Source organism: Brienomyrus brachyistius, chromosome 6 (genome assembly GCF_023856365.1).
Source record: "Brienomyrus brachyistius isolate T26 chromosome 6, BBRACH_0.4, whole genome shotgun sequence".
Lineage (NCBI taxonomy): Eukaryota > Metazoa > Chordata > Actinopteri > Osteoglossiformes > Mormyridae > Brienomyrus > Brienomyrus brachyistius.
The window spans coordinates 24,214,553-24,231,991 of NC_064538.1; the positions used below are offsets into that span (position 1 = coordinate 24,214,553).

Here is a 17,439-nt window from a genome sequence, read left to right on the forward strand (position 1 = left end):
ATGCATGGCGAACACCATGCATTGTGCCCTCTGTCTTTGGGCGCCTGCCTTGTGTCGTGCTTTTCACTGGTTCGCTGTTGACACGGAGAACTCGACACGCTGTGGTTAAGATGGAACTCCCCTCAGCTGACTATCAGACTGAGCACAGGGAACCTTGGGGCTCCATTTGTCTGGCCCCCATTTCAGCCATGGGGGTCGGCTTTCCATCTGAAATGGGCACTGACAAGTGTTCTTTCCTTTTATCCATTTAGTTCTTACAGTAGTTTTACAGCAAGTGTATTCAGGTAAGAAAGACCCTAGAAAATAGGAAGCATCACCATGAAGTGTGAGTACGTGGGAGTTTGTGAAACTGATGACAGATTACGATTAAAGCTGGTTTCCTGTTCATTGAGTGACTGTTGACAAAAATAACAAGTTTGGTAAAGTTCTCAAAAATATTCCATAACAGTCTGGTTCTGGGTACCATTTCTCAAAGTCTATTCAGTTTTCAGAGACAGATTTTTTGAATGGCAAAAGACAGTTTAGCTAGCTGATTTGTATTAGTATTTTTATGTTTCGGCAAACTGGATCAAAAAATAAATAAAAGGTATATATGAATATGTGTCATATATGCATATGCATTTGGATATACTTTTTAAAAAGCACTAAACGTCTGCTGGAAAATCTTTTCTTAAAATAATGACTCTGACCAAAAAGAGAGAAAGTTTATGGGGAATAAAAAACAAATAAGCATTCAGCGATATCTCTAACCCTAACCCCATACCCCCTTTTTAAACCACAGGCAACATCAACCTTTTAAAGATTAGATTTTTTAAAGATATTCAGACATTGGTATAAACTTTCAACCATTGTCAGGTAATCTGAGGTATTTATCTGCAGTTCCGTATCAAAAATTCTATATTATATATATATATATATATATATATATATATATATATATATATATATATATATACACATACACACACATACACACCACTTAATAATACACCTGGAGACACATAAAATATGCAAAATAAAGTATGCATGGGGAGGGTGAAGTTTGTAAATATCCAGTATTTATTTGAAATTTACAGCCCTTTAGAAATGACAATATAAATGGTTATTATTATGTGGCCATTTCTCTTTGTGTGTGTAACAGTATTATTATACTTTTGATTTACTTCTTATTTTTATATTATTTTTCTATTTCCATTTGAAATTCAGTTTCGTTTTCATTGCATTTTCAGTTTTTATTTTAAATATCTGCTTCTGTTTAGTTGTTATATATTTTAATTTGTTTTAGTTATTTTATTTTTAGAGATATATTTATAGTTGGACAGATATTTTATATGCCTGAACTTCAGATGAATACATAGTCTACATAATGTCCTTAAAATGGGCAAAACATATTCCAGGTATTATTAATGGTAACTAATGCTAAATAGATAGATAGATGTATTACAACTAGTAGCTGTGTGTAGTTGATTATTTTTACTTTTATTTCAGTTAGTTTCAGAAGAAACTATATTTATAGTTTCCATTTAGGTGTATTTTTATTTTGTTTTCTTGTTTTATTTCAGTGTGTGGGCTTTATTATTAGTTTTCCGTTAATGATAATAACCTTGGTGTGTTGTTTTTCCTGGTGTGTGGGTTTCAGACAGGCCTGTGCCCCGTGTGGGCCTGGCATCCTGAGTTAGTCTTCACACTTCTTCTTGACCCTGACTAGGAAAAGCGCCTGGATGATGAATGAATGGATAGTATTAATACATTTCTGTATTAGTCCGAAGTCCTTTGAGAAAAGCTAAATGTCCCTTCTGTATGTATAAACACCCAGTTTGGAATACAGCAGTGCTGACATCTTTTACAAAATGAGTGAAACAACTCAGCTATCAAAAAAGCAAGTATAGAAATATTTTAGAGATACAACAGTCTCACTGAGCTTGTGGCACAGTGGGCTAATCCTGTGTGCCTATAATCGGAAGGTCGTTAGTTCAGTCCCAGCCTCCGCACGTCTGCAGGTCCTTGAGCAAGACCCTTAACCCCCCCAGCTCCCTGGGCGCCCCAACAGGTGGCTGCCCTTCACAGACAGCTTACTCTACATAGATCCCCACGGGGATTAATAAAGTATCTATTGTTGTTATTATCACGCTACAGATATCATTAATATTAATTATCATTAATACTAATCCGCTTAACTGTGGCTGTATATAAGCATCCTTATAGTACTGAAAAGCTGGGTAGATGTTTTGCCCGTCATCTGAAGCCCTGGTGATTATTACTTGTTTGCGGTATAATATCGATATTATATCGCCCAACTCTAATTAAAACTGTTATTTTCCTTTTAATTGTGCAAATGTCAAGGAATCACATTTTCCACATTTTATAGTTTATGGGAAAAATGTGTTCCATTCAGTCATCTGTCATTTTTCCATAACTGCTGATCCGATGCAGGGCATTAATGCTATCCAGTGAAGGATGGGATACAAAGCAGAAAGCACCCTCTGGGATACCATTCCATCACAGGGCGCATACCTGCATTTTTAGAAACCACATACCACCTATCTACATGTCTTTGGGCTATGAGAGGGAACCCAGAGGAAACCCTCTTAACCATGGGGAGAACATGCAAGCTAGAAACACCCAAACCAGCGCGGTTAGAAAGCAAACCCGCGGCTCTGGAGCACGACCAAATGCGTGTTACATTTGCATCTGTTTATTTGGCAGATGCTTCTCTGCAAAGCAAAAAATGCAGTCACAGTTGAGCAAATTCCCGGTTTATTTTCCAAGCGTAAACGCCGCTGGCAGACCATCCTTAATGGGTTTTTGGCCCACAGAAAAACAACAACAAGAAAATGTGTGGGCTCGTGTCTGCTGTCATGGAAACAAGGGCGAGGCTTGTTTGGCCGGCATGTCCGTGAGGGGACGGTGCTGTAGGGGAGTGGGCCGACCCTGGCCTCTTCATTGTGACCCCTGGGGCAGGAGCCTTGGGCTTTGGGTCAGTTTAACCTCATTGAGTGCTAATGGATTGTGTTACTACTTACGCTGAATGAAAGGTAGGGATTTCAAAATGAAGTGGGCACCTCGGTTATTTGGTACCATTTTCTGTTGCAGCGAGTGCGTCTAACGGCATGAAATCATCAGATTTAGTTGGGATTCCCCTGCAGTTGCTGACCATAAATCACAATATGTTCTTGTTTTGGGCACTCACTTGTTTTGGAAGCTGGAGCAGAAACACCGCTGTGTGAATCGAGGTGGGAAAATATGACTGAGGATGACAACAAACTGTCTAGCATGGTGTGTCCCCCCCCCCCCTTTTCCATTTTGCAGAAAACAGACTCTGCTAGGAGCTTGTTTGTTTGTGGTTTAGAACTTAATTAAAAAGCTATTTAGTTTCCCCCTTTATGCCCCCCGTCGGCATGTATATATAGGCTAGTGATTGTGATTCTTGTTTATCTTCACTGCAAACATTTGTAAAGCTACCTTAATTTTAGAGATGAATAGTAATTTGCTGGAAGCTCACAAAGGCTTTTTGGTTTGCATACTGGGCTTTTCTCAGAGAACTGCATTTTTTTTAGTGCATTAGTAACTTTTTTCCTGCAGTTCCCTGATCTTTTTATGGATTATTGTAGAATTTTACTCAGATTACTGGATTTTTTTTAAAGAAACAAATTAGCAGTTTTTATTTTGGAAAGAATTAGGGTGTAAGTGTAGCACATGTTACTCTATATTTTAATAGAAAATGATGGGAAACATTGGAAAAGTACTATATAGTTGGTTGTTTCAGTCCTGCATGAATTTAGGAAAATAAAAATAATCATTTCAAAAAAGTGTGCCTGTCAGGAAAAACACAATTCTCATTTGTGCCACGAGTCAGCAGAATCGTCGTTGAAACACTCTGACGTGACCGTAGTGTGTAGGAATCGTGGGAGGTAGTGGGTGTGGTCAACCACTTATGCAAGATGGACAAAGATAATGCAGGATGTTAAAACTGCAGTCTAGCAGGTCCTTGCCGGGACCGATTCCGAGTGCAATGTGAGAGTCAACTCTGCTGTGAGTCATTTATAGAGCGACATTTTTAATATCACGAATATCAAACTCTCCGGCGTCTCCGTCTTTCTCATAGGAAACTTGCATGCATGTTTGGCTTCCAACTGTTAAATCAGTGTTTTCATTTCAATGATTCATTTATGGCATGAAAACCCGAAGTAGCTTGACTGTCAGTTTCTTGCAACATTCTATAAAAGTGTATAAAAATAAAAAAGAATATTAAATGGGGACTGTTAAATTCTGACTTATTTCTAACAATCTGGAAATTGAACGAATACATACCACCATATGATGATTTTTTTTTTTGGAGGGGGGGGGGGGGGGGGGGGTTAGCAGGAGAGAGGTAAGGAGGAGAACCTGAGTGCAGCCAGGTAGCATGTGATACCTCAGCACCATGCTAGTCTGAATGGACCAGTGTGAGGTTTTTTTCGGGTGGTTGGAGTCCGAATTCTGCTACCAACCCCCAAATTATTCCTTGTAAGTTAGAGGACCTCCTTATAGGGCTGGATGTAGATTAACGTCATACCCAGGATGAAGCATTTGCAGGTTAAGAGTCTTGCTCAAGGCCCCAACATAATAGAATCACTTTGGGCATTCACAGGATTTGAACCAGCAACCTTCCAGTTGCTGTCACAGATCCCTAACCTCAGAGCCACCACTCCGTCCCGGAGCAGGGATTGCTGTAAATTACCTAGAGCATCAGCTAAGCCTACATCTTCCAGAAATGAAATAAGCATTCACTTGGCATTATCAGTAGACTGCAGGGCTGAGTGATATGGACCGAAACCCAAGTTTCGGTATTTTTAGGCAGAATAGTACTACATAATATATATCTCGGTAGTGGAAATGTTCAGTCACGAGTCAAAGCCACATCTGAGGTGTCACAAACATGTTAACATTAAAATCACAGTAAGTTATTGGGGGGGCACTCAAACAAAGTAAACCTGTATGGCAAATTGATTTAAAAACCGCAGCCAGACGACGATTGAGTCGTTGAGTCGACTGTGTTGATATTAAGTGCTCTTAATAACTGGAAACATGCTAATTTTAAGGTATTATCCATAAAATCAAACAAAAAATGCAACTGATGATTTTCCAATGTACGTTTGGCAGTTTTTTTTTTTTTTTTTTTTAACACAACCCCGATGAGCCCCACCTTTCCCCTCCATCAGCTTCCCCATGAGATGCTACCTGAATGTTTTTATTTTAGCTGTGAATTCTGGCATTCTGTGCCAAAGCTCCCACATGGTTTAAAGGCACGAGTGACTGGTGTGTGAATGTGCCCCATCCTGGATTGTTCCCTGCCTTGCTCCTGTAGCCTGCAGGATTGGCTCCAGACCCCCCTGCAACCCTGAATAGGGTTGGATACAACTTTTCATCCATTTTGTGTCACTGCTTGTCTATTCAGGGTCACAGGGGGTTCAGAGCCTGTCCTAAGGGCTATGGCGCATGGCAGGGGATACCCAGCTTGGGACGCCAACAGATCACAGGGCATGCTCACAAATCATTCAATCACAAATGCACACCTATGGCTAATTTGGTAACTCCAGTTAACCTCAACATGTTTTTGGACTGTGGAGGGAAAGCGCAGTACCCAGAGGAAGCTCCTCGACACACAGAGCCATGCCTGAGACTCAAACCCTGTCCCAGTTCTAACAGGGCTTCCTCAAAAAAAATCACTTCTAAAAAACTGTCATCTTATATTTGAGGTCTATATTTTAAAGGGCAGTCTACACAGACAACATTAGATGGTATAACCTATCTGTCTTCAGGCTTAAGATGACCACATAACTGAAACGTAGTTGACGGAATCAACTTCGTTTTAGCAATATGACATCGTATGAGCGACGATCACCCTCACTGCCACCAAGATTGGCCGACAGCATGCAACGCCGCGGTCTTGGTCAGCAGGACTAGTTATGCATTTATCTGCATGCTTTGCAGCACACAGCATGCATCTTTAAATAGTGTAAATCAATACGTGTATCTTTGTTAATTTGTTAATTGCAAATGTCGTACTTGTGTAATGATTGGATGTTTGCCATGGAATGGTTGTCTTTCTTTACTGTGTGATCATTAGTGTCATGTACATTGTTGGCTTCCGTGTCTGTACCACTGCTAATATTAAACCGATAGTGGGTGACAATAAAGAGAGTAACTTTCATTTTAAAGGAGCTGTCATCTCCATTATTAAAATGACTCAAACGCTCACAATAATACGTTTAATTTTTTTAAAAATTGTTTTGCCCTCTTTATGCGGGTGTGCTGCACTGAAAACTTTCTGCTCCCTCTGGAGTTGTGGAGTTAGTAATGTTTATTATCTCCCCCCCAAAAAAAAAAGAAGAAAAGAATACATTTGTTTATTGGAATGTTTGCTGTTTAATATGCTTATTGTAATGCAATTGTCTGTGGTCTCTTTTTAACAGTGGTATGGTTAACTTCTTATATGCCATCTTATAATTGGGATTGTCTTGTATTCGGGTCATTAAGGTACTTTGCATTAAGGTGAATTAACTAACTAGGACGCATGATTTTGTGCTTCAGGCTTTCAGTTAGAAACTTTAAGTTGCAGGCATATTGACTCTTTACTTGTTTTAAGTGGAAAGTCAAACACCTGCTCTGCTTCCCTCCCCCCCCACCTGCACACCTGTATATCATTGAATAAGGTTTCACCTTAGTAGTTGATTTTTAATTATGTTGTCTGTTTCTGGCCAGGTGCAGGTACTAGCGTCTGCTGTGACTACCCCCCAGCTCTTAACTCCACAGCAGATGCTAAGTCCACAGCACATCCAGGTTCTGCTCCAGCAGCAGGCCCTCATGGTACAACAGGTGTGTTTGCGTGCGCTCATGCCTACTCACATGTTTTGGTAGTTAACTCCAGATTCTGAAAAAATGGAACTCATTTAAAAACCGCCTGAACTTTTCCTTTGCCGTCACTTTTTATACGTACCTGATTTTGCCGGGAAGAACGTCAGTCTGCGGTTCTGACAAAAACATGCTTGTGTGTGTGTGTGTGTGTGTGTGTGTGTGTGTGTGTGTGTGTGTGTGTGTGTGTGTGTACCTGTCTACCAAACAACCAAATGTCTTATGTGATGTCTCTCAGGTTAAATACAATTTCACAGGAAATAAAATTTCTTGTAGACTTAGTAAGATAGAAACTTTGCAGAGAATATTATGGCCCCTGTCTGTTCAGCATCTTTGTAATCTCATGTGCCCAAACCGCATCTTTGCAGCAGCATCTGCAGGACTTTTACAAGAAGCAGCGGGAACAACTGCAGCTTCATCTCTTGCAGCAGCAGCAGCAACAGCAACAACATGCGAGGAAAACTAACAAAGCGGTAAGCTGTGGTTATAGTTCCACCCTGCCCTCACTCGTCATTTCAGGACTCACCCAAAGACCGGTGCAGCCCATCGGGTAAAAATTACCGGTCACTCGACTTGGGCAGGGCTAAGCACTTAGCATTGACTCTTGTTCAGATAGGATAAGCTGACTAGCCATGTCACTCGTTTGGACAACTTTCACCGACCAACAATACCACTACTTTAGTCGGACATCTTAAACAGTGGACGCTACTTTCCTGAGTGTGCTTAATGTGGTGCATCATAGCCATGTGAGCAGTGAACATTCACTTGAATGATAAAAGTGATCTGTTGCAGCCACCACAGTGGGCTTGATGGTTCATGTTCCAGGCAGGATTGAACTGTTGTACCCTTTAGAAAGGTCAGTAGGGCTGTGTATCACCAGGCCTTGGGCAAGACAAACCATGTTATGATACAACACAGCAATATTCAAACCGGTTTGCGAGGCATAAAAAAAGTCAAAACTTGTATGTAATAATTATCTCTTTATTGTTTGGAAATTCTCAAAATTACCGACCATTCAGATTTGTAGCTACAGAATACTGAATGTCTTTTTTCTTCAGTGTTTTAATCCAGAAATGCCACTTTACTTATCAACAGTTTACAGTTGCATTAGCACACTACCGATGTCCTTATCGTGATTAAAGTTCTTTAGTTTTAGTCTAAAGTTTGTGGTTCCTCCACTATATTTAAGCTCCATAAAGTAATTTTTATAAACCACATGGGACTCGCCTTTTGTAGAAACCCCAAAATATTTCCTTACGTTGGACATGTACTTAGCAGGGGCATTTCAGAAAGGTTTTTCCTAAACTCCATGGTTTATAGACAACAATTGTGCATCACAAGCGTATTATCTATATGCAGTTCATCAAGTAGGTCTAGTACCGAAACACGAGAAGATTATTAATCTTCATTTTTAATTTATAGACGATTTGGCGATTAAAGTTCAAATAATGTCATGTTCCATTTGATTACATTTGTTTGCCTTTTGAAGAGTTACCATTTTTGATATTCTGAATACATAAAACTAGTTAGCTATGGGACAATTTAGCTCTGCAACAAGAGAGCTTACTATAATAATAACTGCTGAAAAATAAAACAAAGCTGGTAAAAATACTATCTGTGGTACAAACGTATAAACATCCTAATCATATGTGTTGAAGCCTTATTACTAAACAGAGTAATAGAATTCACAGAGACTTCTCGTATAGCAATCAGGATCGAACTGCTTAATAGTATTCAAATTTTTTATTTGTGCTTCAATTTTAAGCATGAAATCCTGAAATCCCAAGACTTTGGATGTTCATTACAGCCCTGTAAGTCAGGGTGCAGCTGAACTGGATCAGGTTTTACAGAGACAAAAAGTGCAAAGGCTGTGTTTTCTGTCTTAATGGCATACAAAACATTCAATTTATTTTTCAATTCATTTTATTTATATATATATATAGCACCTTGATTTATATATTGCCCAAGGCGAGTGTGTTGTCATACATTCCTAAATTATTTATATAGAAAAATTGAAAAACAGGGAAAAGAGAAGACAAAGAAATGAAAGATATATATATATATATATATATATATATATATATATATATATATATATATATAGAGAGAGAGAGAGAGAGAGAGAGAGAGAGAGAGAGAGAGAAAAAGAAAAACCAAAAACTCCTCAGTAGGAAGAAAGAAACCTCTCTCGGGTCCGAGGTCAAATGGCTGCCCAATCCCCTGGGCATGTGAACATTAATGAAAAATAAAAGAATGGGCTTGCTTGCTGAAAGCAAGTTGTAAACTGTGGTCAAGGTCCAAGGTCTACATGCTGGCCTGTGTAGGGTAGCAGATTGGAGGCTGCAGCCTCGATGTTACGCTTCATAAGCCACATCCACAATGTCACCCCTCCATGGGACTGAACCAGCACTCCAGCTCCTATGGTGCCCACCTTGGCCACCACCCGCACAAGTAGGAAGGAAGACAGAGAGCCTGGATGGTTAGAAACTGCATAGATACATTAATGGACAGCAGCACCAGCAGCCTTAGTTACAGTGTGTTATGTGTTAGTCCCGAATTATGAATAGGTAAATTAAATTACTGAACACTGCATTAGGTTTGCGACCCCTGCAATATTTTGGGAGGCAGGCTATATGTGCTTGAACTTAAGCATTATTCATGAAATCCCAAGAGTCTTAATACACTGGAACAGTGACTTTAATAATCTGTACTAAAAGCACTTTTTGCGCATACTGCTCAATGCACAATGCTGGATTCTTCTCAGTTTGCTGCTTCCTTTAGCCAGTGTTTAGTTTTATGTTGTTCATCTGGTGTCTTGTGTTTTTTTTATGACCATAGATTCATAAATAGTAGCAAAACAGTGTTTCATTTTATAAAAGCAATAACATTTCTTTCATTCATTCATTCATTCATTCATTCATTCATTAAGGTGCAGGTAACATAGACTGAAATAATAGGTTTTTCCGTCGACAGTGAAGAACTAAGACTAACTTGACATCCCGAACATGAGCTGGCAACCTGTTCCGCAATATAGGTGCCCTGTTGCGAAAGGCTTTATCTTCAGCTGTTACTTTGTTTACATGTGGAATGACAAGGAAGCTTGCATTCCCTGATCTGAGTGGAGACTGCGGCTTGTAAACTTGAAGTAGTTGTCTTAGGCAGGTAGGCAGGTGCTGGACCTTTAAGTGCCTCATATTTGGGAGAACTCTGGGCTATTTTAATTAATTGCTGAACCTAACAGGAAGCCAGTGCAAGGAGCTAATAGCAGGAGTAATGTGTTCAAATGGTCCTGCTCTTGGAGAGAATTCGAGTTGCTGCATTTTGAATATGCAGCACAGTGTTTAATGTGTTGTGTGTGCCTCTAGACCATAGAGCATTACAGTAGCCTAACAGCTGGTTTGAGACTTGGTGTGCATCTCAAGGTATAGCCTTTATTAATAATTGGGCCCATTGTCATTGTTGAGGTCTGACACCCAGACATTGTATTCAACTCAGATGGTCTTGTTAAGGGAGTATCTTATGCAGTTGTTGTTCTTTAAGCTTTGGAAGTGATTGAAGATGCACCACTATGTGGGACATAAATACATTTGCACTTGGAGTACTAAGCACCCCACCCACTGTACTGAAAGCTTCTGCCCGCACCTGCATGTGACTCTCCATGACAATTTCTCCAACTCAGACGTGTCTTGCGAGACAATCTCTGTAAGCTAGCGAACTTTTTTAGAAGAAATGTAATTAGTCTGCTGAGTGGGAGCTTTATGCGGAGGGTGCTATATGTTATGATCACAGGAAATCCTTGCCCTCGGAGGCAGCTCAGATTTCTGACAGCCATCTAGTCCTCTTCCCTTCCGCTTCTCGCTTTCGGCTGCCTGCCGGTTAGCGACCTTCTCTTGCTCTGTAGCGCCTCTAAACAATAAGCATTTTCGAAGACCTTGAACTTAATATCTAATCTGGCACTGCTGCCCATTCCCCTTCATCTGCCTTGTCCCAGCTTTCCCTCTCTGTCTCTCTCGTGGCTGCTTGTTTTCCCCGTTTTTGTGCTCTGTCACCCCCTCCCCCTCCCCCTGACCTCAATGAGGCAACACAAAAGGAGTTAAACCTAAGAGACAATGCTAATATACACCTATTCCCTTGTTGTGTTGTTGGCTAGTTGTGCTCACTCATAGAAAATCTTGAAAATAGTTTCTAGAAACTGAAACTGAAATGCAGAACGAACAAATTAGGTATCATTTTCTTTGGAAAGTAATGTGAATCACCAACAAAATGATTAGTGCATAAGGTGACGTTCATGTACTGTAGAAGAAAACACTGTATAGAACAAAGCAAGACTGATAGATTCCTTATGAGATACATTTATCTGATGATGATGATGATGATGATGATAGTGATTTTTTTTTCACAGTTGTTTTTTTCGACTCTAGTTATTACTTGAAAATCGCTTAGTCATATTTTTGTATTCGCTGTAAGTGTGACATACTCCAGATTTACACATGTATATATACAGCTCTGGAAAAAATTAACAGACCAAAGCAAAATTTTCACTTTCACTCATTTCTTTCTTTATGGGTGTGAATGTGTGTAAAATATAATTTTTTTTTTTGCTTCAGCCTGGCTCTTGCCTGCTTGTCACTGATGAAGGGCTTCTTCCTTGCTTTATGGGTCTTTAGTCCTGCTTCTAGGAGCCTGTTATGAACTGTCCTAACAGTGCACTTCATACCTGCACTTAATATTTCCTATTTTTGATGGTCCACCAATTTAGGAGACACTGCTGGATAAGTTGACGGTCATCTCTGGCATTAGAAAGTTGACTTTGCACTCTACCTGGCTGGTTTGTGGTTACTGCCAGTTTCTCGTGCTTCACATTGTTCTTGTGTACTGCTGTCTTAGAAACTTTGAGCCTGGAAGCAGCCTGCCTCACAATGTAGGCTTCTGCCAGCAGAATCAGGATTAAACCAGGTTTTGAAAATGCAGATTTAAAAAAATTATGTAGAATGGTCTCTTATGCTGGTACAGTACGACATGTACGACAGTACACATTAACACATGGAGACACGGTGATTTACAGCCTCACCACGTTCCTGCTCTCTGTCCCCATCAGGTCTCTGCTCAGCAGGTAGCTCTCCAGCAGCAGCTCCTGCAGGTTCAACAGCAGCACCTGCTCAGCTTGCAGAGACAGGGCCTGCTGTCCATCCAGCCCTGTCAGAGCGGCCTGTCGCTGCCCCTTGCTCAGGGTGAGACCACGTCCTTTCTGTCAAGCCAGTGCCGTCGCCAGTCCCCGTGAAGAACCGCACTAGAGAGTAGTGGGCTCTTTCCTGTCTCTTGTGAAACATGTAAATAACAGGGTTTTTACACTCTATAATGAGGACCCTCACAGATTCAGATATTTTACTTCAATAAGATCAATGTTCTAGCTAATATAGTTGCTGGGTACAGTACTGTGCAAAAGTCTTAAGCAGTCAAACAGAATGATGTTTAAATGATCTTCATGTTGGTATAAAACTGACATGGCTTAGCAATTTCAAAACCTCACCTAAAACCATTTGCAGCAACCATCCATCCATTTTGACTCAACAACTACCCCACCTCATACGGCTAATCGATATCTCATTGACTTGATAAAACCAATTTGATTGATTGAGTGGTTGGTTGCTTGCTTGATTGATTGATTGGTCAATTGATCCATTAAGCTGAATGTGAAATGTAACAAATAGCGCAATGGCTGGGGTGCCCCTTGAAGTGGTGTTCTTCTAGTGATGAAATGACCGGTAACTTTTTGAGAAATTCTAGTTAATTTTTGTTGTTACTCTTAATCTTCATATGTTCCGTTGTTAAATTGTGCTTTTTGTTCTGAGCACATATACCCTTACTAATCAGATTAATAGCTGTATACATTTTCTTTGACTGCCTAAGACTTCAGCACAGTATAGTACATTATGAATTTTCTTTTTGATCCCATATAAATATCATAAAGGAAGCTGCAGATTGAAAATCAAAAGCCTTTGTTGGCTATTTTCAGTGATTGATTGTGAAAGCAGTTTTGAGATGTATATATGGCACGTATTGCATCTGCATACTTTGTAAGTTGCCATCTGCATGACCGACAGTTAGATCTGTGGAAGTGTGCAGCCAGTGTTTGCAGCTTAGTCATGCAGTGACGTTCAGAGATTTCGTTTTTGATGAAGTGAGAATCGCCTGTTTAAATGATCCCCTCTTTGCAGGTTTGATTCAAGCCAAGTTGCCCTGTGAGGCCAAGGGCAAAGGACTGAAAGAGGAGAACGGATCTGGGCACCACGGCATGGAGGACCCGCCATCTGCTGCCATCAGCCACCCAGTGGCTCGAAAAGACGCGTCTTACAACCAGCATACCTCTGTGAACGGGCAGCATCCGGCCCGTGCCCCAAAGAGGGAAAGGTAACACAGATGTATAACCGCTGGCACTCCATGGATGGATGGGAATAAGTTATAAGGGGCATAGAACTAAAAAAACCTAAATTTGCAGTTGTAAGTCTCAGAATGTAATGAATGGCTTTTTAATATGCATTATCTTCGCCTTGTGATAGACTGGCATCGCAGTCTTCCCTGCCTTGTGCCCTTTGCTTCCTGTCACGTAGATCCCATATATTGTCAGTCATACAATAACCTCTCTAAGTCTGCTTCTTGTGTTCTTATATTATATAGTAGAGTTCATGTCTGGTTCTCGGTTTTTTCTAGTATCCCATTGTTAGTCTTTCTTTGCTTTTATCTTGACGGTAAATTGTGTTGCTTATTATCTGCAAATAGAACAAAGCTGTTGAACGTTGGATAGGAGGGAGGAAAAAAGTGTTTGATTGGAAAATGCTGAAGAATGTGCATTAAACTGTATGTTTTTACAGGTGACTGCGCCCTGTAAGCTTTGTGTACATATGCTCATCCTACTGCTCTCAGTTACATAATTATAATTAGACACCTTGTATTGCACATGACAGTGTTAATGTTTTCAACTGGATGGCTGGATAGAGGTGGTTTGGTTGCTTTACATTTCTGTGAGAGAAGCAGTAATTGTGTCTGCTGGGGATATTATAATAATACATCTGGGCAAATCTTTCATGTGTGATGGATATTCAGGGTCCTGCAGTGAGCATCCAGGGGACTTTTTGATTGTTGTTTGTGAGTATTTTGTGAGTGTCTGTTGTTCAGTTGGTCAGTGAGGTATTTACTCACCATATCTCAGACCAGTTACAACACCAGTCTCTCAATGTGAGTCCACAGCCCCTGGATGCCAAAATCGTAAATCCATGGCACAATCAGCTCTTCCTTCTCCAGGGTGTGGAAGGATTCAGTCTTGTCATCGATGGTGACCAAGAGGCACCACATCCCCCCCCACCTCCTAAATGAAGAGCCCCTATCAAAAATTCAGAATTTGATCCATTGTTTCCTTAATGGTACCAGGCACCTGTGATGGTGGTGCAGTTTGGCTGCGTTTCACGAAAGCCGTAACAGGAGAGCTGTGTAAAAATGAGACATTCCGGTCTGTGACTGCAGGAGATGTGAGATGCTGTTTCCTCAAATGGAATTTAATTTGCATTGTGAGCATTTACCTCTTGGTCTTCAGAAGCAAAAATGCTAAAAAGTGACCAAGAGATATTCTGGCAGAAATGTTGGCACCTGCAAAACATTTTTACTAAAGGAATAAAAAGAAGATTCAATTCATGCTGGCTAATACATTTCCAGATAGTCCTTTTTCCATGAAGTTCAAAGGTCAAGCATGAATGCGGTCCAACACAGCCGCTTCCTGTACTGTACGACGTAACTTTCATTGCTCTGTTTTCTTAGCATCTTGTTGTTCATCTCTTTGGGCAAATTATCATATAATTATGTTCTGTTGGAAAATGGATTATTTTAAGCACACCATAAACAAGGCTCTACTTGGCACTTAATGAAACGTTGTGGGAAATTAATGTTTTCTTTCCTGGCATGGCTGACTGGCAAATGGGCTCTGTTTGTTTGTCTGTGGGCATATATGATAAGGAATTTGTGAGTTTGTTTGTGCGTGCCTTTCCTTTTTCCGGCAGCACAGCACAATTGCTGTGTGTATGTGTGCGTGCGTGCATTCATGTGTGTGTTTGGGGGGGGACGCTGTCACTCACCGTGCTCATGTATGTGTGTCTTTATGTTTCTGACAGCTCCACACCGGACGCCCACCCCAACCACTCCAGTGAGAGTCACCCCCTCTTCGGGCATGGTGTGTGCAAGTGGCCAGGCTGTGAGGCCATGTTAGACAACATTCAGTCCTTTCTCAAGTGAGTAGCACTGTCGCCCTCCTCCCAGCATTAATCCCCGGCTAGATAGAGCAGCACTGTTTCTGTCCTTCTGTCATTAACTCCTGGGTTGTTGTTTTTGTTGTTGTGAGGGTAAACAACTGTTGTTATTTTCCCACTACTCCCCCTAATGGTACAATTTTCTTTCTTTCTTTCTTTCTTTCTTTCTTTCTTTCTTTCTTTCTTTCTTTCTTTCTTTCTTCTATTTACTTGCTTGGTTACTTAGAAATTTGTTTGTTCATTTATTTGAGGTCACAAGCTAAGTAGTGTTACCTCATTTGGCAATGGCAGTTTTAGGTGAAATTGCAGGTTTTTAAGGTCATCAAAATCCAGCTGTCATAAAGCCTGGGAGTTGTATAGTGATTGACCATGGCCTGGAGCTTTGATGTTACCATAAACTCCATAAAGAAACATTCATAGTTGTTTATTGTTTTGTTGTAATGTATGCATATGACATAACATAACCTATAATGTAAAAGCTCACAGTCAGTCAGAAACTCCTGATCTAAAACTGGGAATGCTGGGATTGGTGCCGGAATGGCATGGAATGACGTGGGGATAGCATGAGAATTTTAGATAATTGTAACAGTGTTACCACAGTAATAACTAAACACCTCGCTTTTCACTTGCTAATGAAGCTGTTTTTACCAGTTTCCATGGCAACCGTGCATTTATCCCAAGGTACATGTCAGTACATGTCAGCTGAGCAAAAACATATCTGAAAAGTCTGTGCAAAGCCTTACCACAGCAGCAAGTGTTTACATCAATAAAATACATTTGCGATTGTTTTTAAAAAGATGTTTTATTAATTATTATGCAAAATACATTTAGCTTGACAGTATAACCCACGTGTTTTATTAGATTCATAATGTATATTTAGCTTGATAGCGACAATTTTATTGATTTTCTAAAGAGAGATTGTTTTAAAGGTCCTTCTCCTTTTTTCTCCTTATTTCTCTTGTTCAGACATGAGATGTGAGATTTGCAGCATTCTTATTTTATTTTTAGAAGGAGTTTTTGCACATTATAATAATAATAATATTAAATAATTGTGAAATACCAAACACCATGATATCATGAAACCGTGATAATTGCTGAGACAGTTATCATACTGTGAAACTCTCATGATGCTGCATGCCTACATATGACTAATCTAACCTGTTTGAATTTAAAGAAACGTAAGAACAGTAATTGATGCAATTATTCAGTCTTCATCTTATTGTTCTGCTCAACGTTTGAATTCTTATTGAAAATAAATGTTCAAAAATGAGGCATCAAGGAAAGCACAGTCATTATGATATGAATTTGTCTGTCTGTCCTGCAGGCACTTGCACAGTGAGCACACACTGGATGACCGGAGCACAGCGCAGTGCCGTGTTCAGATGCAGGTTGTGCAGCAGTTGGAGCTGCAGGTATGCTGCTCCTACAAACCCACCCCCTGGGCATCATCGAGCACCCCCCCCCCCTACTTCCAAGCTTCTTCTGCCTTGTAGAAATGCAACCTGACAGACAGAGATTTAACGCGGCCCTACCCATCACGCTGCTCTGGCTGCAGGCTCAGGATTTCGCACACATGCATGTGAAATTGTCACATGTGTGCAGTGCGCGACTGCCAAGTGCATTAAAGCGAGCAGTGCATTTTCCCGCTAGCTTTGCCTTATCTGCTGACAGAAGGCCGTGCTTTGAGTCGCACGCGATGCCACTTTTCATGTGGAGCTGCATCCGCGTACATTTTCCAGTGGGGTTTTTGGCACTATTTCGGGTTCCCTGTGCCTCAGTGGGCCCCATAAACACATTCAGAAACACCATTACACTTTCTGAGGCACCTAGAGACAAGTGCCAAACACTTCCTACAGGCTTCATTTCAATATCCAGGCTATGAAAGGGAGACGGGTGCAGTGGTTATTTTTGTTCCGAAATACACACAGTTAAGCCTGGCAGGTTTAATGCAGGTAATTACAATTAAAGCTCTGCTGCCTTCTGGTCATATGGCAGTAATATATCATTTTAAGCTATGGCACAAAGGGAAGTTAAGTTCAGCTTCTTTGGGGGTGTCCCCCAGTGAAACTGGATATGGATTTCCTGCAAAATGAATGTAGGCTGCGGGAGCATGTACACTACAAGTGCAAGTGAGCAGCATTTGGAATGCAGTGGATGTGCGCATTCTGCAACATGATTTGCATATAATCCTTTTTTTCTTCTTGTGCTTCCTTGTCTTTGAGGGTCTCTTTCTTTCTCTGCAGCTTAG

At 40.6% G+C, this 17,439-nt stretch overlaps 1 protein-coding gene across 7 annotated transcripts in view; it reads left to right on the top strand.

Moving 5' to 3' along the window:
* The window catches only part of LOC125745075 (forkhead box protein P1-B-like), a 61,711-nt gene that overhangs the window by 35,503 nt on the left and 8,769 nt on the right, over positions 1-17,439 (top strand). For 6 of the 7 annotated variants that reach the window (XM_049017556.1, XM_049017555.1, XM_049017553.1 and 3 more), the window contains 6 exons: positions 6,745-6,858; positions 7,263-7,367; positions 11,993-12,125; positions 13,113-13,305; positions 15,057-15,173; positions 16,516-16,603. In XM_049017556.1, the coding sequence (XP_048873513.1) occupies positions 6,745-6,858; positions 7,263-7,367; positions 11,993-12,125; positions 13,113-13,305; positions 15,057-15,173; positions 16,516-16,603 (750 nt within the window). The remainder of the gene's footprint in view (positions 1-6,744; positions 6,859-7,262; positions 7,368-11,992; positions 12,126-13,112; positions 13,306-15,056; positions 15,174-16,515; positions 16,604-17,439) is intronic. The other variant, XM_049017557.1, reaches the window with a different exon arrangement.